Raw genomic sequence first — 20,297 nt, forward strand, 5'->3', positions numbered from 1 at the left:
CTTTGGGCTGTTCCCCGCTGTCCCAGGTTCATCCCCGGGTTTTGCGGGGTTTTTGGAGACAGCGGAAAATTCAAACTCCCTTTTTTATGGGAAGGCGGGATCAACGTGAGGCCATGGGGAGGGGATGTGGATACCCAGGGATGCAGACGTTAGACCTGACCGTGGGAAGGAGAGCTGTGGCTTCTCAATACCCTCCTGCTATACAGCCCTCGGTGCCAGTTGCCTGTATTTTAGACAGGGAAATAATCCTGCATCTGTCTTCATACAACACCCCCTGGGGATGTGGGTCGCTATAGGGAGGCTTTGGGCCTCAAAGGAAAGCTGTGGGAGCAGCGGGGTCTGTCCTGGGGGTGGCACAGTGGGACCAGGACTGGACCCAGGGCCACATCGGGGACCAACGGGGACCCTTCGTGGTATCAGTAACGTGAGTTTTAATGCATATTGATATCCCGGAGCCATTGAGGAGTTTGTGCAGCCACGGGTGCCAGCGGAGACGCTCTGTGCGGTGACGGTTTTATGTGTTCCCAGGCCAGACACACACAGGGCTTGCAGACATACGTGTGCGAATGTATATATTACCTGTGCGTGCATTCCTATGTCTATGAAGTGACGCGATTTACATTTTTGGCATGTCGCTTTAGCACCGGTTAGTCTCTATGCACAGACTGCTGAGGAAATGCTAATTCCAACCCGGGTGTTGCTTTGCAGCCCGCTCAGCTCTCAGTACCTCTCGATACGTGATGCATCCATCCCCCATCCCACCTTGAGGTGTCCCTTGGGTTGCAGAAGGCACCCGGGTAACAAGGGTGCCCATTGCTTCCCTGCGCGTTGGGGTTGCGCTGTGCGTCCCCAGAAATGTCGCTCGGGTTTCCCACCCAGTGCTGGGCAGCGCGGAGAGGCCGGAGCTGCTGGCGCCAGCCCAGCTCTCTGGCTCCTGTGCGGGTGTTCTGACTCACTCTTTAATTACACGGCCGCAGGCGGCTCCATCGCCGGTCCCTGCTCGCCGGTGTGCAGGGAAAGTCGGCAGCTTTGCTTCTTCCAGCTGCAAAGTTGCTCTGGGCGGTGGGGATGGGGTGAGCAGAGGGAGCCTGCGTGCGTTCCCCACCAGCGGGGGCGTTTTTGGGGAGCTGGGTGGGTGGGGAGCCTGTTTGAGCAGCTCGGTGATGTGTCAGGGCTCAGGGAGGGAAGCGAATCCTTCCACAGCCAAACAGCTCCTGATGCGCTGCTTTGTCCCAGAGGAAAAGGTCACAGCCGGGAGCGCTGGGTCCCGCCGGTGCCCCCCACGTCTGGCCCCTTCCCCTCCTCAGCCTCGTGCAGCCCCTCGCAGCCCCGCTGCCCTTGTCCTGCTCCCCGTCTCCGGTGACGTGGTGTCCTGGTCCCCGCGACGGCAGCAAGTGACCCCTTTTCAGTGCTGCACCCCTCACCTGAAATCCAGGACAACTCCGGGAGCAAAATTGCTGCCCTGTTTTCCCGAAAATAAGACAGGGTCTGATATTAATCTTTGCTCCAAAACTTGTTACTTTTTAAATTGACTTTTTAAATGAACTGTAACCAGGCTTATGTTTGGAGTAGGGCTTATATTTTGAGCATCCTCAAAAATCCTGAAAAGTCATGCTAGGGCTTATTTTCGGAGTAGGTCTTATGTTCAGGGGAACAGGGTAGCACTGTTTCTAATGCCCTGTAGCTTACCGTCTCTTTTGTGTGTGGTTTTTAGTATTTTCTTCCCCAAGTCTCACTGAGGAGATTTAGAGGCTCGATTTCCTCCAGGCCCAAATCCCTTAAGTGGCTTTACCCTCTTTAATGGGCTTAGGGCCGCTCCGCACCTCTCCCATCTCGCATCCACAGCCGTAGGGGACTCTCCTTCAGCCCAGCAGCGTTTGCTGCCAGGTCAGGCTCTGACCCGAGCGCACGGTGATGTGACGGCACGGGAGTAGCGAGTGTGTTGGAGGACGAAGTGCCACGTGGCACCTACCCCCCGAAGTCACCCCAAATTCTCCGTGGCCTCTTCCCGCCCCGTCCCGCCCCAGCCGTCACGTGCAGCTAGGTGACATCTGTCTCTCTTGTGTTTTGTTTGTCTTTGTTTTCTTTAACAAGGTCAAGGTAGGAGGTTGAAGTTTAGTCTCCCGTCCCTGCGGCGACTCACAATCCAGCGGAATTCTCTGCCCACCAGTGAGTTTGATGGAGTAGCCATTGACTATGGAAAGGTAACCGTAGCCTTTGTCTGATCTCAGCCCGTGCCTCAGGCCAGGTCCCAGCGCTCTTCCTCCGCTCTCCCCATCCCGCTCTCCCTCGGCTGCCGTGGCTCGGGCCGTACCCAGCGGTAGGGACGCCAGTGCCGGGTCGGCGCTGAGCGCTGGTCCCAGGAAGGGCTGGCGGTGAGCGGCGGTGCTTTGGTGGTGTGGGATAGAGCCAGACGGTGCTGCTCCGCGGGGCTGGCGCCGCTGCCGAAGCCGGGAGGAAGGGCTGGCTCCGTAGTGTGAGTTATCGGGGCTGGTGGAACTCCAGGGAGTCGTCCCCACCGCAAGGAGGGGACTGGTGGCTGCACAGGCTGGAGAGGGTCTGCTCTGAGCAGGGACTCGCAGGCAAACCTCGAAAGGGCACATAGAATCATTTTGGTTGGAAGAGACCCGCAAGATCATGGAGTGCAAGCGTTAACCTAACTCTGCACACGTTTCCCCGTGTTTTCCTGGCAGGGACCTGCAGCTCTGGCTTAGTCCTGCAGCAAAGCCTGTGCTTGCTGTGATGGAAAGTGAGGTTGAAGGTGCTGGTTGGACCTCTTTAGGGATTGCTGTTCTTGGTGGCTTCTTGACTGTCAGTATGGTTCAAGGTACCTCCGGGCAGAGATGTTGTTTTCTGCAACGCAGGGCTGTGGGCAGGAGGCTTTTGCTCTGCTGGCGCATCCCCAGGCACCAGGTTCTCACTGTGCTGGGTGTATCTGGACAGCATGGACCAAGCTGCTTGCCCAAATTGCAGATGTGAGGAGGTGAAAGGTGCCTGTCTTCTCAGAGGTTGTGCTTGTGGCAAGCTGAAGACGTGGTGTAGCGTTACTGAAGGCTCTGCGTGCCCCCAGCTGAAGCTGCAATGGTTCAGGTGGACACACATGGGAGATGTGCCTTGAGGACAACTTGGTGATCCACCGCTTTGGTGGAGCTTGCTCCAGGGGTGGCAGCCCAGCAGATGCAGGGGCAGCCCAGCAGCCAGGCCCCCCATCCTAAAACCTGCAATAAAGTCCTTAGAGATGGTGAGAAGTGCCGAAGTCCCTCCCATGCGTATGGCTGGTATGGGTACAGACCAACAGGTTTCTGCTCCAGGAGGTGGTTCCTTTGTGCACCCCGTTGCAGAAGTCGTTAAAGGCTGGAAACTCTTTAGGTGTCCAGAGAAAAAGGTTTAGCGGTGGCTGAGGGTTGGTGTAGGAGAAGGAGAACCACATACATCCAGATTTGCAAGCCCAGCAGCTCCTCCAGTGCCTGCTGGTGCAGAGCGCGTCCTCTCCCATAGACACCAGCACAGGACCCCAGGTGGTGGCCTGAGCCCTTGCCCTTGGTGAGGGAAGGGCAGGACCTCGTGTGGGACACAGGGACACCTCGGAAAAGCTCACAGCAAGGCAGGTACTCCAGACAAGCCTATCCATAGGTCTCCTCTCCTCTCTTTTGCTCTGGCCTGCTCCCCAGCTGCACAGCATCCCCCAAACCGCCCCGCAGCCTCCCCTAGGAGCTGTTAGGAGCTGCCACGTCCCCAGGACTCGGTCACCCCACCACAAAGCAGGTCCTGGTCCCCGCTGGAGGTGACCTCAGGAACCGCAGCACTTCCCAGCCCTCTGCTCCTCCTCTTACCTCCCCCGGCTCCCCGCTCCTTCCCCCCAGCACGCGAGGACTCCTTCTAATAAAACGCTTTCTCCTGGCTGTCTTAAAGCCTGGTGGTGACTCCTTGATTTTGAGGGACTTGAAGACATCGCCCAAGGAGAACTGTGTGCAGTCAGAGACCGAATCCCTCCTGGAAAAGGAGCGGAGGCCGAGCCTGGAGGCTGATCCCACCCTACAACACTCGTCCCCGAAACAAGAGCCTCCCTTGGTGGGCCCACGCGGGTCGTACTCTGCCTGGGGTTTCTTTCGGTCTCGCCCCGGGGGCAGCTTCCACAGCCTCCGCAGGGTCTCCTCCTTGGACAACTTTGAGGCTGCGAGGTCTGAGTTCCAGAGAAAATTCAGGGAAAGGAGGGCAAACTCAGGTAGGGGAAAAACCCCGGAGCTGCCGGTGCTACTGTGGGAGCCGTGGTCCTGGGTGATGGCCCCGGTGCGTTTTTGGGGGGAGGTCTCTTACCCTGCACTGCAAAGTGGAGATAAGTTAGGGTCTTCTCCCCAAAACCCGCTGGTCTCTGCGCGTAGGCAGGTCCTGCTCTTTGGGTAGAGCCATCCGTGGTGTTACCTGTGAGATGCGAGACCGCGCGAGTTTGCGTTTGACTGCCCCACATGAGGGGCATCCCAATACCATCACATCCAGACCTCGTGTTCTCATGAGAAAGATGATGACCAGTGAGATGGAGGTCAGGGAAGAGAAGCCTCAGGCACTGGGGATTCAGAGAGATCAGTCTGCGGTGTCTGGCTTGAGAAAACGGGGTGGGGGATCATGATCCTCAAAGAGTCGCAGGTTACGGACCTTCAGGAGGGGACACAACGTAGAGGGAGGGAAGGGGAATGAGCAGGGAGGAGAAGGGTGGCAGCAGGATGGCTGGTGCTAACTGGGCACCTTCCCAATGTCTTCAGACACCTGCCTGTGACGCCCAGAATCATCTTAGAATCACAGAACAGTTTGGGTTGGAGGGACCTTAAAGCTCCCCCAGTGCCCCCCCTGCCATGACAGGGACATCTTCACCAGCTCAGGGTGCTCAGAGCCCCGTCCAGCCTGGCCTGGGATGTCTCAGGGATGGTTCATCCACCACCTCTCTGGGCAAGAAGTGACCAACACTTCTTGGGTCAATGTCAGAGTGCGAGGGATAGAAGGGGCAGCAAAGTGACAATGTAACCCTGCCCTGGCTGTGGGAGATGGAGAGGCTGGGACACTCTGGTCAGGGTGCTTGGGGCTGATCCTGCAGCCCTGGCTGTGGGTACATGCTCCCTTCCATGGCCACACACGGCCACAAGCCTGACCTTGAACCAACCACCTCTGGGGCTTCCTCCTGGTGCTGCACTGGGGTTACCAAGGGAAAACTGCTGGGATCCAGCCCCACTAGAGCTCTTCTTCAAGAGAAAGCTCTGACCTCCCTCCCTGGAGTGTGGGGGTGGAGGAAACATCTGAGTGGGGATATAATCCAGCTCCTGGCTCAGTTTAGTGGCCAAAACCCAAGGCAGCAGCTCAGGAGCTGTGCTGGGCGTGCTGAAACATGCAAGGGTGGAGGGAATCCATCTCCTCCTTCATCTGTTTTCCTGCCAGTGTTGGCTTCTCGCTCTGGTGGGTCTCATTGGGGCTGGTCCCCAACCCGCCACAGTCTTCAGGGGTAGCAAAGAATATTGGGTGTCTCCAGGATTTGGCAGCTGCTCTGAAGGAGGTTTAATGGTGAAAAGATGGGTGATATGTCTGGAAAACAGCCCCCCCCAAGGAAGAAGCCAAGCCTTCATGGCCAGGCAGATACTGGTACCTTCTGGTGGCACCTTGTGGTGGTCCCCAGCTCCTGAATGTCCTACACTGAGGTCAGGGCTCTGCAGATTGGCTCCTGCTCACACTGCCCTTCTCAACGCTCCTCTCCATCCTCTTCCAGAGACTTCCCACGTCAAACCCAACCCTCCGAACTCCACCTCGGACTCGGACCTCATGAAGTACCGGACCATCAGCCAGATCCCCCAGTTCACACTCAACTTCGTGGAGTTCAATCTGGAGAAGCACCGCTCGGGCTCCACCACGGAGATTGAGATAATTGCTCCCCACAAGGTGATGGAGCGCACCCAGAACGTCACCGAGAAGGTCACACAGGTACGTGGTGGGTGAGATGCCACCGAGGCAGCGGCGGGGTGGTGGTCGAGCTGCTGGGGTAGGATCACAGCCATTCCTGTGGGGTTTGGAGGAGTTTTAGCAGAGAGTGCAGTGATACCTGGAGTTTCCAGCCCAGGAAATGCCCGTATCCTTCTGTTTGATTTTTAGCTCTTCCTCTGAATGGCTGAAATGACTTTTTTTTCCCCTTAAATAAGTATTTCTGGTGATCTGTGGCTTGGGAAACTCTGGCATGAACTACTCATGGTGTGATGGTGGCTTTGAAGGGGACACAGGTACTTGTGTGTGTGCATGTGGCTCCGTTCATGGGGGAGGCTCTGGCCACCGTCTCCTGCCCCCAAAGCTGGGCTGGAGCCCCCAGGGGGAAAAGGTGGCCCTGAGGGACTTGGCCAGGGACCCCAGCAGGAACACAGGTGGCCATGCAGAGGGCCATGGGATCTCCTGGGAGACAGCAGGTGGCACTGCGCTGTCACCAACACGCGTGACGCTGCCTGTCACTGCAGGGGACACTGGTGGCAGTGCACGGTGTCTGTGGGGGACACACACGGCGCCGTGCTGTCACCACGGGGCCATCAGTGAGTGTGAAAGGTGCTGCTGCATCCCTCAGTCCTGGAACTGGAGCTCTTACAGTGGGGAAACTGAGGCACGGGAAAGACGTGATATGACAATACATCTGAGGACACAACTGCCAGCAGCAGCTGAGGGGCACTTTAATGAAAACACAGACAAGTGACCCCAGAAAAGCCTCTGGGCTTGACAGTTTGTTCCATCAAGGGGATGTTCTCCAGGATTTTCCTCTTTTCTTGGTGCAAAGCTTTATCCCTGCTCCCCACAGCATGGGTCAGTTTTTGGGCTTGTTGTCCCCCTGCCTTGTCCCCTTCATCCCAAAACCTCAGCCCCTCTGATCTGGGGGTGACCACAGTGACCCAGGATCAGCCCCTGAATGCCCCAGTGAGACAGCAAGCAGCCTCCATGCCCATCCCCGTCACAAGGGACACTCACGGACCAGGGACCACGGGGGTGACAGTGGCAGGGTGACACCAGCCGTTCATTAGGTGGTTGTGGGGTGATGGGATCAGAGCTGACAAGTGGTGGCTGCAGAGCCCACGCAGCACCCACAAATCTTCCCTTCACCTTAAATCTCCACACGGGGTGGAATGGGATGGGATGGGATGGGATGGGATGGGATGGGATGGGATGGGGTGGGATGGGATGGGATGGGGTGGACCTCTCCTCCCCATGGCCTCGAGGGACCCGGGTGTCCTGCTTGTCCGCACCTCCATGTCCCCATGCCTCCTGCCAACCATGGCTCCTCGCTCCTTGCCACTAAATAATTCACTGGTGAGGTAGAGACGGCGGTGAGACGCTGGTCACAGTGACTAAAAATACTGTCTGGAGGGCAGGGAGAAGCAGCCACAGGCTGTTCGGGGTCGTCTGCCCCACAGCGAGCAGGCAGGGAGGGCAGGTCACAAGTGCAACGAGTGTGCCGGGCTCAGCCCACAAGGGCTGCAGCTCTGGGACACGGCCAGAGGCACATGGGGACACCACGGGGTCGGTGCCACCAGGCTGGGGTCCTATCTTGCAGGTGGCACCTCTCCCAGTCCCCTCGAAGTGCCCCATGGGTGGTGGTGGAGCTGGGCAGGAGGGCACTGGGGACAGGGACTGGGACAAGGGTGGGGGTCCTGGATCCATGCTGGGAGGGACACGGGGACAGTGCCCACCTGCAGCCAGCACCATGGGCCTGATCCTGCCCAGACTCTTGTGCCTGAGGGTCCCCTGGTGACTCTGGCGTGGCCGCCTTCCCCAGCTCGGTGTCCCCCTTCCCATCCCCATCCCCAGCACAGGGAGAGGAAGGCGCGTGGTCTCTGGAACCCACGGGGTACGAGCGGTGTCCTGAGTTAGCCAGGGCCATGGGAGCCCCCCCGCTCCCATGTGTCACCCGCACACCCGGCTCCCTCCTCCCTCCCTCCTCCTCCTCCTCCTGCCTCCCGCTGCTGCCTCGCTCGCTGCCCGGCACCCAGCGCCCCGCTGCCGGCGCCCAGCGCCCCGCGCCATGAGCCTGCGGCTGCCGCTGAAGCCGGTAAGTGGCAGGGGAAGGGGAAGAGAGACCGGGCACCCAGCGGGATCACAATGGGGGACACCTGGCGCTGCCACCCGCAGAGACCCCCAGGGCCACCCAAGGGGGAGAGAGGGACAAGGCTGCAGCTGCCGCCTGGCTCTGCGTTGGTTTGGATGCTCTTTTGGGGGCTGTTTCTTTTCCTTTTCTGCCTCAGGTCTTTGAGGTCGTGGCTTTTTATTCATTCCTGCCTGGAAAACAACAGGGCTTGACCTGCTCTTGCTTCTGCTGCAAGACCTGGGTGCCAGGAGCAGGGATGTGGGGCAGGGCAGGTGCCCCAGTGTGGGGAGCAGCATTTGTGGCCCCAAATTCAGAACTGGCCCTACAGAGCTGCCTCTGGCCAGGCAGTATGGGGGGATTTGGCTGCTGAGGGTGGGAGTGTGGCTGGTTTTTGCAGACACAAGGCACAGGAGCACATCTCGGGTGTGCTGGGCACATTTGAGTTGCGAGATGAACCGTTTCGCTGAGATGTCCTCGTCCCCTTCCCCGCCATCCCCGCCGGAGCCGGTCCCCAAGCCCAGCCGGTGCCTCATTCCCCTCCGCAACGATTGCGTTTGGGTCACTTTTTCCTATCCCTCCCCTGTCCCTCTGCCAGCGACGTCGGCAGCTCCCGCTGCCCCATTGGTGCTCGCGTCCCCACGGGGGCCCCAGCATCGATTGCCTTTGATTAATCCACGCCGGGCTCCCGAATGCCCTTCGCAGCCGCATGTTTCCCACCCGCCCGGCCGAGCCCATGCGTCCCTGCGTGGGTGATGCCGCGGCCCCGGTCCCTGCGGGGGCGCGCGGGGTTGGGGACCCCCATGGGGGACACCCGGACTTCGAGGCTCAGCTGCCGCCTGGGGCGCCGGGCAAGCTGCAGGCAGGTAGGAGCAGGGGGACACCCGGGCGAGGGACCCACCGATGTCCCCAGGGTTGTGGGACGTGCGAGCGGCTGCTTGTGGTGGGACGGGGCCGTGGGGCTGGATCTGCTCTGGGTTGCAGCACCAGAGGACCTTGGGAAGCCCTTGGACAAAATGGGTGTCAGTGCAGGAAGGATCAGGCCCTTTTTCTGGATCTGTAGCATTGTGGTGGTGCCCATCACCGTGGCTTTGGGACATGTGGAACGTCCTTTCTCCTCTCCTTTGCAACCTGGCAAAAGCATCCTTTGATCTGGGGGCTTGGTGCCAGGAGAGAGCACTGAGGTGCCCCTTGCCCTTCTTCCACAGGTGGCACTGGGGGGTGGCACTGCAGGGACACACAGAGGACAACAGAGTGGCAGGGACAGGCAGGGAGGATCCCATTGCCCCCAGCTCCAAAAAAGCCCCTTCAAACTACCATTTCTCAGCACCCAAAGCAGGACAGCCCCAACCTGCCCGGTCCCTTGCATTGTGTCCCCAAGGTGGCTTCAAAGCCCATCAGCAGCTGGTGTTGGTCCTGGAGGGGGGAGCTGGGACAGGCCTGGCACGTGTGGGGCCTCACTGGTGCCATGGGAGTGTGTCCCCATGAGGGGGACAGATCTGGGGACACATGACAATATGGGAGGGTGCCTGCATGCGTGAGATGGTGTTTGCACGTTGGTGGCTGCAGGTCACCCCCTCCCTGGGGATGCACTTTCCCCTCTGCGGGCATGGAAGGATCTGAAGGGCATAAAGCAGGTGAACGGCTGCCCCAAGGGTGCTCTGGCCATCAGAGACAGACGAGGAGCTGGGCAGAGCTTGGTGTCAGCCATAGTGGGCAGCCCAACTTTTGGGCTCCTGGACAAACACTTATGGAGGCAACGAAGGTGAAGAGGGTGTAGGAAACACACTGCATGCTCCTCGCTGCTCCACCAGCACGTGGGAGCCCTTTGCCTGGCTCCTGGCCTTATCTGACCGCTCTCCTGGTCTCCCGTCCTCCTCACACCCATCTCCTGCAGGTGCTGTCCCTGGGCGCTGATGTCCTTCCTGAGTACAAGCTGCAGGCGCCACGGATCCACCGATGGACCATCCTGCACTACAGTCCCTTCAAGGCCGTGTGGGACTGGCTCATCCTTCTGCTGGTCATCTACACAGCCGTCTTCACCCCCTACTCGGCTGCCTTTCTCCTCAACGAAGAGCAGGTGGAGGAGAAGCACTGGGACTGCAGCTACTCCTGCGACCCGCTCAACATCATCGACCTCATCGTGGACATCATGTTCATCGTGGACATTGTCATCAACTTCCGTACAACCTATGTCAACATCAATGACGAGGTGGTGAGCCACCCTGGCAAGATCGCCATCCACTACTTCAAGGGATGGTTCCTCATCGACATGGTCGCCGCCATCCCCTTTGACCTGCTCATCTTCCGCTCCGGCTCTGATGAGGTACAGGCCTGGAGGACCATCAGGATGGGAGGGGACTCATGGATGGATGGGGGTGGATGGGAGAGGAAGGGAGGGATGTAGATGCCTTGATGTAAGCAGTGGATGGTTAGATCTGTAAGGAGAGGGGTGGTTAGTCAGGGGGATGGACAAGGATGTCATTATAGGTTTTTATTTAGCAGCTGGGACCTGGGATTTTATTTAGCAGGGTCAGACAGCCACACAGACCCAACTGTAAGTTCTCAGATAGTGTCTAACTGGACCCATTCCCCTTGTTGGGGCTGACCCAGCAGAGCAGGCGGGGAGCTCAGTTGAGGAACTGGGGTCGTGGGATGCTCTGTGGTTCCTGTGCTACCTGGGGACCCCACCTCAGCTCAGAGCCCATGGGATGGGGTGCAAGGCAGCTGTTTTGGGAGCAACGGTTGGCAAGGTGAGGACCACCAGGAAATATGGGCTTGGCTTGGTTCCTCTCAGTTGGTCACCTGTAATCCCAGAGCTTGTCACCTTTATGGTCAGCCAAGGGAAAGTACCCTTTCTGTGGCATGATTCATCTAACCTGTTCCAGATGTCACCTCCAGGACAAGGTGACTCATGCTCTAGAAATGCGTTTGTACCCTTCAGTGGTGCACGGCCAGGCTGGAGACATGCCTTTGGCCAGGTTCATCCCCTGCGTGTCCCTGAGGTTTGTCCCCTTTTCCCCGCAGACCACCACCCTCATTGGCCTCCTGAAGACCGCCCGGCTGCTGCGCCTGGTCCGCGTGGCCCGCAAGCTGGACCGCTACTCCGAGTACGGAGCAGCCGTGCTCTTCCTGCTCATGTGCACCTTCGCCCTCATCGCCCACTGGCTGGCCTGCATCTGGTACGCCATCGGCAACGTGGAGCGGCCCTACATGGAGCACAAGATCGGCTGGCTGGACAACCTGGGTGACCAGATCGGCAAGCGCTACAATGACAGCGACCTCTCCTCCGGCCCGTCCATCAAGGATAAATATGTCACTGCCCTCTACTTCACCTTCAGCAGCCTCACCAGCGTGGGGTTCGGCAACGTCTCCCCCAACACCAACTCCGAGAAGATCTTCTCCATCTGCGTCATGCTCATCGGCTGTGAGTGCCCGCTCGTGTCCCGCTGTCCCCGTCCCTGCTTTGGAGGTTGGAGGGGCTGCTCTGGGTTGAAACAGGGAGAGCATGCGGGATTTTAAGAGAGCATCTCCCTCCACCTGTGCCCCTTCTGCACAGACAAGTGGATGGAGGGATAGACAGACAGACAGGTTTCAGAAACCCACTGCTTTCAGGTCCATGGTAGATGCAGATTTTGAAAATCTGCCGGTTCCAGGTCCAGTGTAGTTGGACATGAGCCTCCCCGTGTCCTACCGAGTCCTGCCCTCTCGTTGCAGCTCTGATGTACGCCAGCATCTTCGGCAATGTCTCCGCCATCATCCAGCGCCTGTACTCGGGCACCGCCCGCTACCACACGCAGATGCTGCGGGTTAAGGAGTTCATCCGCTTCCACCAGATCCCCAACCCCCTGCGCCAGCGCCTGGAGGAGTATTTCCAGCATGCCTGGTCCTACACCAACGGCATCGACATGAACGCGGTGAGTATGGGGCGGGAAGGCTCCATGTCCTCACGGCACCTTGTCCTGAACAACCCGGAGTCCGGCTCTGGATCCATCCAAATATTTCCTATGTGGAAGGGCTGAGAGAGTTGGGGTGTTCAGCCTGGAGAAGAGAAGGCACCGGGGAGACCTTATTGCGGCCTTTCTGGACTTAAAAGGGGATGAGAAGAAAGATGGGGACAGACATTTCAGCAGTGTCTGTTGTGATAGGAAAATGGGTGATGGTTTGAAACTAAAGCAGGGAGATTGAGGCTGGACATGAGGAAGGAATTGTTGTCCCTGAGGGTGGAGAGAGCCTGGCCCAGGTTCCCACAGAGGTGGTGGATGAACCATCCCTGGAGACATCCCAGGCCAGGCTGGACGGGGCTCTGAGCACCCTGAGCTGGTGAAGATGTCCCTGTCATGGCAGGGGGGGCACTGGATGAACTTTGAAGGTCCCTTCAACCCAAACCATTCTGTGATTCCATTATTTCCATCCTTTCAACCAGGGTGGAGAGGAGGCAGGAGAAGACTTGGGAGTTTGTCTGACTGTCCACCTCCTGCATCCCCCTTTCCCCTTCTCCCCCTCTGTCTGTCCATCCCTGCACATCTATCCAGACATTTTCCAGGGCCATGAGGGCATTTCTTGGCCGGAGAGCAGGTTTGGTGCCAGCGCCCTGGTGAGGAGCTCGGAGTCCCCATCGGCGCCGAGCACTTTCAGGCCTGCGCCTGTTGGTGTCACAGAGCCGCGGAGCCGGTATCGATCCAGCTCCTCTCCACACCGCCGGTTGCTAAGCAAAACGCATCCCGCTCTCAGCGGCAGCGAAAGGAGGGCATTTAAATAAACCTCGATCCATTTTAATTAGAGCCCGGAGAGGCAGCTGTTTGTTAACAAAGGGGGGATCAATGGCGGAGCCGCGCTGGAGAGGCGCTGTGTCTCCGAGCCTGGCGGGGAGCCTTGTGCCGCGGCTCCGGGGAACTGCAGGGGCGAGGAGGGGGCTCAGATATGGGTCCTGGGCTGGGACTGGGGTGACAGGACTCGGCTCATGGCCGCAGGGTTCGGAGCACAAATGTGGACGAAAGGGCGAGACAAGGAGAGAGATGCGCCCTGGTACTCCCGGTCTCTTGGCCCTGGGAGGCCGTTAGCCCCTCGTTCCCAGCTCATGCTCCTTTTTTTCTTAAGACCTGGTCCTTCTCCATCCCCGAGCACCAGGAGGCCACGGGTTTGTGTGAATTCAACCTGTCTTTGGCTGCTGCCACCTCGTTAAACAACTGGGCGGCATTTGGGGATTTGCTGCTGGGAGAGCTTCAGGTTAAACCTCCACCATGGAGGAGACACCCTGGGCAATAACTAGAAGTAAAGCCATGGCACCCTACCAAGCCGTTCTCCTGGCTTAGTGGGAGGCTGGGTCACAAATCCCCTGGGACTAGCTAAGCTTATGGCTTGGACGTGCCACCGCTCACACTGATCCCCGCTGGATCCTGCTGAGACAAAATATCATCTAATCAATCATCCTATGGCCCGATCAATTCGTCCAAGCCTGATTTCCCGGTAGGGAAACTAAGGCATTGCTGCCAGATTGTGAGATCATGATGGAGCCTGCTCGTCCAGGATTTGGCCAGCAGTGGGATGTGAGAACAGAGCAAAGGTGACCATAATAAACCACTGGCCCAGGTTCCCAGAGAGGTGGTGGATGAACCATCCCTGGAGACATCCCAGGCCAGGCTGGACGGGGCTCTGAGCACCCTGAGCTGGTGAAGATGTCCCTGTCATGGCAGGGGGGACTGGGGAAGCTGGGAAGATCCCTCCAACCCACACCATCCTGTGAGTCTATGATTGTATATGCTGCTCTCCATTAAAAAAACCCAAGCCCAGGTGGATTTTACCCTGGCACCATGAGTCATTGGTGGCAGCAGTTTTCTCTGTACTGTGAGTTTTACCTTGATTTCACCTTCAGATTTAGCTTTTGTCCAGCACAATGTATTTTCCATGGGTTTATTTAGCTGTTGCCGCACACAACTGGCCCGTGCTGCTTCTTGGCATTCAGGCAGGTGCTGTTTAATTAGGACAGCGCCTCGTTACCGGTTTGTGCTCTCATTCAGCCAAGATTAGTGGGCGTAAAGATGAAAAGGTGGATGTGCCACCAGTGGGTATAAATCGCTTGATCTAGTTATTATTATTATTTGTTGCTCAGGAGCGCTCTCGTCCCTGGCCACAAGCGGTCCAAGCCAGGGACAGGCAAGCCACATCCACCAGGGGAAGCTCAGAAGGTGTCCCCAGCTTTGGCTTTTTGGGTTTGGGGACTCCCCATTTGGCCCCACCATGTAATGCCATGTGTCACAGCCTCCCAGGGCTGCCACAGCTGTCCTTCCGGGGACAGTGATGTGGTGACATCTCTCCCTCGCTCTCCGCAGGTGCTGAAGGGCTTCCCCGACTGTCTGCAGGCGGACATCTGCCTCCACCTCAACCGCACGCTGCTCCAGAACTGCAAGGCTTTCCGGGGAGCCAGCAAGGGCTGCCTGCGCGCCCTGGCCATGAAGTTCAAGACGACCCACGCGCCGCCCGGAGACACCCTGGTGCACTACGGAGATGTCCTCACCACTCTCTACTTCATCTCCCGGGGCTCCATTGAGATCCTTCGGGAAGACATTGTGGTGGCCATCCTAGGTGGAGAAGTCCTTCCTTCTGGGAGGGTGGTGGGCAGTGGGGCAGAGGGTGATGGGTGAAGGGTGGTGGGTGATGGGCAGTGCACAAAGGGTGGCAGGTGAGGGGTGGAAGACTTCTCCGTGCCCTGGAGAAGGGAAGGCTGTTCTTCAACATCTGGCTGGTCACCACGCCAGTGGACGGGGGATGGAGGATCCCAGTAGACATCCAGGAGAGGCCACAAAGGAGTGAGGAGAGCCGGGCATGGCCCATTAGTCCCCAGCCATCACTGATGACCCACTGCCCAGCCTTGGTCTCCCCATCAGTGATGGTTTTCACAGCATAATCCCCAACATCCACAATCAAGGTTGAGTTTTCTGGGCATCCCCTTGTCCATGAGCCCCAAAGTGAGGTTTGCTGGTCCAGCCCATCTGGAGCTGGGGTGGTTGCCCACCTCCCCCTAACGAGCCGTCTGTTGGCACAGGGAAGAACGACATCTTTGGGGAGCCCATCAGCCTCTACGCCCGCCCAGGGAAGTCCAACGCAGACGTGAGGGCCCTGACCTACTGCGACCTGCACAAGATCCAGCGAGAGGACCTGCTGGAGGTGCTGGACATGTACCCGGCCTTCTCTGACAACTTCTGGAGCAACTTGGAGATCACCTTCAACCTGCGAGATGTGAGTGCCAGGGCTGTCCTAGGGGTTGACGGTGTTTTTTTCAGAGACACTTTTCTGGTGTTACAGAAATTACGCATTCCAGCCACCATAACAGGGTTCGACTCCAGGTTTCTGCATAAAGCAAAAGATCGTTTCCTTGATGAAAGTACTTTTTGTTAATAGCGCTACAGCTTGATCTGGGTGTACCCAAAGAGGGACCCCAAACAAAGGGACCCCATGGCAATTATACCCTTACAATATCAGTTCCCCAACCCTCACACAACAATTCAGGGCACTGGGTGGGACAGGGCAGTGAGAAGAGCCAGAGGTAGCTGGAGAACAGCCCCAGGAGGATGCTGCATGGGCTGTAGCCCCCAGGGCACCCAGGGCTATGACACCCATGGATGGGACGTGGCACCCATGGATGGGACATGGCACCCATAGATGGGATGTGGTGCCCATGGATGGGACGTGGCGCCCATGGATGGGACGTGGCGCCCATGGATGAGACGTGGCACCCATGGATGGGATGTGGCATCCATGGATGGGACGTGACGCCCATGGATGGGATGTGGCGCCCATGGATGGGATGTGGCATCCATGGATGGGACGTGACGCCCATGGATGGGATGTGGCGCCCATGGATGGGACGTGGCGCCCATGGATGGGACGTGGCGCCCATGGATGGGACGTGGTGCCCATGGATGGGACATGGCGCCCATGGATGGGACGTGGCAGCCTTGCCCTGGTGACCGGCCGCTCTCATCCCTCAGGCAGACAGCGTTCCCCGCACGCCGCTCAGCGAGGAGTACGACTGCACGTACCGGCGGACGCGCCGACGCAAGCACTCCCTGTGCCAGCCCAACAAGCCCGGTGAGTCCCTCCACGTCGGCACGGCCCGGCTTGCAGGGCTGGGGAGCGGGATCATCATTTAATTAGCGCCCCGGCAGGCGCCCCGAAGCAGAGGCGGCTGCTGGCGCCTCTGTCCCTGCAGACCAGCCTGTCTGTCGCCACCGCGGGGCATCCACACTGTCCTTCCTCCCTCCCTTCCTCCCTCTCCTTAGGATGCTCCAGCCCTATAGATACTCTAGAGGGAGTGGGGGCTGATTTTGCCGTGTGTGATACCCCCCCAAATTAACCTGTTGTGCTGCCCCACAGACCCAGACACGGGCATCTCTGATGCAGAGCAGTATCATACCTACTCAGAGCTCACCAACCCGCAGGACCCGCTGAGTAAGGACCGGTGGGACGACCTGGGCAGCAGCACCACTCCCTGCTCCCAGACCAGCGATGACGAGGCCAAGACGGGCAGCCCTGCGAAAGCTGAGCCCTTCCCCACATCCAAAAAGGATGACTGTGCTCTGCCCACGCTCAGCCTGGTCACCACCAGCGCCGGCGGCACGGAGGTTGGCAAGCAGGCGGCGGAGAGCAGCCGGCCCTACGCAGGTAGCCACGGCTGCAGCCCAAGCTGGCCGGAGGGCGGTGAGGGATGGTTGGGCACGGTGGCCTTGTCTTGGGGCAGAGCCAAGCGGCTCCCATGGATTTGGAGCACAAGTGAGATGAGGAGCGGTTGAGGGAGCCCCATATTTAGCCTGGAGAAAAGGAGGCTGAGCGGAGACCTTATCGCTGTCTACAACTACCTGAAAGGGGCTGGGGGATGCAAGGCAGAAGCGCTGAGATTTCTCTTCTCCTTCCAGCCACCCCCTTGGACATCCCCAACATGTTCACCTTCTGGGAGGACCGGAGGCCGAACCACCACGCAGAGCCCCTGCAGCACATCTCCTTGGTACAGAGCTCGCGGGACGTCCCCCTGCACAGCGACTGCCGGCCGGGGCAGATCGAGTCCAGGCTGGAGCTCCTGCAGGCCCAGCTCAGCAGGTGGGCAGGACTTGGGGCTGGAGAGTTCCTGGGTGGGCTATGGGCCATCACCTGCTCTCCCCGGGGGGCTCCAGAGGGCTCTGTCTGCAGCAGATGCCACCTCCTGACCCTTGGGACACTGAATTCCTTGGGGAGGCGGTGGGAGCGCTTTGCAAATGCAGTGGCTACTTAAACCACAAGTCACAGCCACAGCCCAGCACTTTGGTCACTGTCCCACCACCTCATCTGCCACTGTCCCACCACCTCGTCTGCCACTGTCCCACCACCTCATCCGTCACTGTCCCACCACCTCGTCTGCCACTGTCCCACCACCCCAGGATCTGCCGCTTTGCTGCTGCCGCCTCCGAACTCGGTGCAATCGCAGACACAAAACCACCCCCAGTCTCGCCACCTGAGCCCTTCGCAAGCCTCTTCTTCGTGTTACAAACAGCTGCAAACATCCTCTTGCCTGGGCAAACAAGCCTTGTGCACATTGTTGCCCTCTAAATACAAAAAGGACGTGATTTTTGAACAAGAAGGAAGAGCCCACCGCGGAGACGTGGGTTTAAAGTCCCCGGGCAGAGCCCACCTGGGCCGCTGGCTCTTCCGCCCACGGCTGCTGCCCACGTTAAGCTCAGCTCACCGCAGAGCCCACACTCATGTCGGTGTCTCGCCAATGTGCCGTCCCCAGCAACAGGGACTTATTCCACTTTTCCATTTCCTTCTATTCCTCAGTTAAAAGTGGTTGGCACCGACCCGCCTTGCTCCCATCTGTCGGTACAGGCAGCTGGCCTGGAGAATCGATCCAGATTAAAACTAACCATTGCAATATTTTCCCCCCTCCGGGGTAGTTTCAGCTTTGTTCGGTTCCTCGCTCCAGATCCCAGTTTGGCTCCACAGAACAAAAAGATTGGGCAGGGGATGAGAGCAGGATTGATCCCTCTGTGGTAGCCTTGGCTTGGAGCTCTGCTAAACCCCTCACCGAGCAGCACCAGGCAAAGCACCGTCACCCTGGGGCAGCCGAATGGGCGCCTCCTCCGCAGTGCCCCCCGCCCGGCCGTGGGTCTGGCTGTGGTGGGACACGCCGCGCTAATGCTGGGCTGCTCTGTCCCCAGGCTGGAGTCCAGGATGTCGTCAGACATTAACATAATCCTCCAGCTCCTGCAGCGCCAGCTGTCCCAAGTGCCGCCCGCGTACAGCCCCATCTCGCCGTCCTCCCACAACCTGGCTATGTACGGCGTCCTCCCGCGGAGCCTGGAGCCGCTCGCCCCCTGCGCGCCCCTGGAGGACGAGGAGCCGACGACCCCGGAGCAGGTAGGGCCACCCTTCCACCCCGGCCAAGCTGCTCTCCTTCAGATGGGTCTTGAAACGGGTGGAGATCTTCCTGGAGATGCTTCTGCCCATCACAGATTTTGGGGCGCAGGCTGCCATCCCAAACACTACCAGCTTGCCTGGGGAGTGGGTTCCTCTGCTCAGGCATAAAATAACAGTTTGGGGCTTGGTGCCTGATGGGGTGAGGAGGGAGTGTGGCTACCTTATTTTTTTGCTTTTGCCATAACCCACCTGGTTCCTCCTTTCCCACCAGAGCCCGAGCTACACGGAGGTGGAAAAGTTCCACTTGAAATCCAGGGACTCCTCATCGAGCGGGATGCACCGCGCTGTGGCATCCGACGAAACCATGACGGTCTACTCAGAGCAGGAGCGCCATTCCCCACCTCTCCCGAACCTGGAGCCTCCCCACCAAAGGGCACCAAATACCCAGGGACTCTTGCGGGGCTCTCGATTCCCTTCCCTCCCCGAGCACTTGGAGGCATCTTCCGAGCACCAGGACATTCAGAGACACCTCTCCGACCCAGTGCTTCCTGGAAGTTAGAGATGTGGGGGCTGCAAAGCAAGTCAAGAGGAACCTCAACTGCGAGCTCGGCCAGTTGATGTTGATTTTGACTGCAAGGGTACGACGGAGGACGATGCCGTTGGCTCAGGGGTATAATTTGTAGCTGTCTTCTGCCACCGTGAAAGGAAGCGTAGAGTGGCTGGCTTCCAAGGTCAACGTTTTCCAGCGGTTCCCATAGAGTAGCTTTCATTTGCACATTATAGCGAACCCAGAGCAGTTCTTTCTTACGGCCACCAACGAGCTGGCCAGGCCACGCGGTACCCACCACCTCTTCCTTGCCACGGCTTCTTGTCAAGAACAGCGCGAGCCGAGCGAGCCGCAGTGACCGGAGGAGAGCAGATCCACGGCTCTTGGCTGCGAGGCCGCTTTGCTGCCAGCTCTTTGGAGCAGGGACCATTGCGTTGGTACTGGGCTTGGCCCAGCAGAGCCTGCGGGTGTCACAGAAAGGGTGGTCAGCGGTGGAGGAGGAGGAGATCTCCGCAGTGCGGTACTGGGGGAGCTGCAGGGGGGAAGCCCGAGACAAGGACGGAGGACGGAAGCTGCCCTTGTCCTACCTGACCGCCACCGAGGAACGAAGGGCCGGCAGCCCCCGCCACCTCTGCATGCTTCAGCACGAGTCCTAGGGCACTGACTTCTCCAGCAAGGCTGATCACACCTTGCAAACCCCAACACGCACCCCACAACTCCCCCAGACAACCCCAACTGGTCACCGGCCTGGGCATAAAGCACAAAACTCAAAAGCACAATCTTGGAACGCCCAAAAGCCTCAGACACCTCATCTCCAGCCCTTCCTCCCAGCTTCTCTCTTTTGATAAAGGTTTGATAGATGCTTCCTCCTCCCCAGCCCTTTCCCCGGCAGACTCCCGCTGCACCCCCCGTAGGAGCAGCCCGCGTAGCCGTGCCGTTCGGTTAGATGCTGTGACAGTCCTAGGCTGCCTGCTCAAGTAACGTATCGAGCTCCCTTTGAGAGTAGTAAAACTGTGAGCATCTCTTTCTCTGGAATTTTAGTGTACACTTTGCTAATAAAGATGTTTTTGGCACCTAATGTGGATCAGAGCTGTGTTTGTTGGGAGCACCCGTGAATTCATCCCTGGCGGTACAAAGCACGGGCGCTAATCTGCAAAGATCCCTGTTGCTTCACCCAGTTGCTTCATCCAGGGGGTGCGGGGCTAATGGACGTACGGGTCTTATAGATCAAGGATGGGACCCCAGACAGACACAGTCCCGCCAAGG

At 58.7% G+C, this 20,297-nt stretch overlaps 1 protein-coding gene across 4 annotated transcripts in view; it reads left to right on the forward strand.

Annotated features, from left to right (window-relative positions):
* Positions 1-20,109, forward strand: part of KCNH6 (potassium voltage-gated channel subfamily H member 6) — a 31,310-nt gene extending 11,201 nt beyond the window's left edge. Inside the window, exons 4-16 of one of the 4 annotated variants that reach the window (XM_071798154.1) lie at positions 2,095-2,204; positions 3,913-4,225; positions 5,753-5,964; positions 9,993-10,421; positions 11,123-11,522; positions 11,813-12,012; positions 14,428-14,680; positions 15,141-15,334; positions 16,087-16,186; positions 16,472-16,759; positions 17,011-17,191; positions 18,329-18,484; positions 18,756-18,939. In XM_071798154.1, coding sequence (XP_071654255.1) covers positions 2,095-2,204; positions 3,913-4,225; positions 5,753-5,964; positions 9,993-10,421; positions 11,123-11,522; positions 11,813-12,012; positions 14,428-14,680; positions 15,141-15,334; positions 16,087-16,186; positions 16,472-16,759; positions 17,011-17,191; positions 18,329-18,484; positions 18,756-18,792 — 2,873 coding nt within the window. In that variant the 3' untranslated portion in view covers positions 18,793-18,939. Of the gene's footprint in view, positions 1-2,094; positions 2,205-3,912; positions 4,226-5,752; positions 5,965-9,992; positions 10,422-11,122; positions 11,523-11,812; positions 12,013-14,427; positions 14,681-15,140; positions 15,335-16,086; positions 16,187-16,471; positions 16,760-17,010; positions 17,192-18,285; positions 18,485-18,755 lie in introns of all 4 variants that reach the window. The other 3 variants (XM_065855920.2, XM_071798155.1, XM_065855921.2) reach the window with 3 other exon arrangements.
* The last annotated feature ends 188 nt before the right edge of the window (positions 20,110-20,297 follow it).

This window comes from Patagioenas fasciata, chromosome 22 (assembly GCF_037038585.1).
Source record: "Patagioenas fasciata isolate bPatFas1 chromosome 22, bPatFas1.hap1, whole genome shotgun sequence".
NCBI classification, from domain to species: Eukaryota; Metazoa; Chordata; class Aves; order Columbiformes; family Columbidae; genus Patagioenas; species Patagioenas fasciata.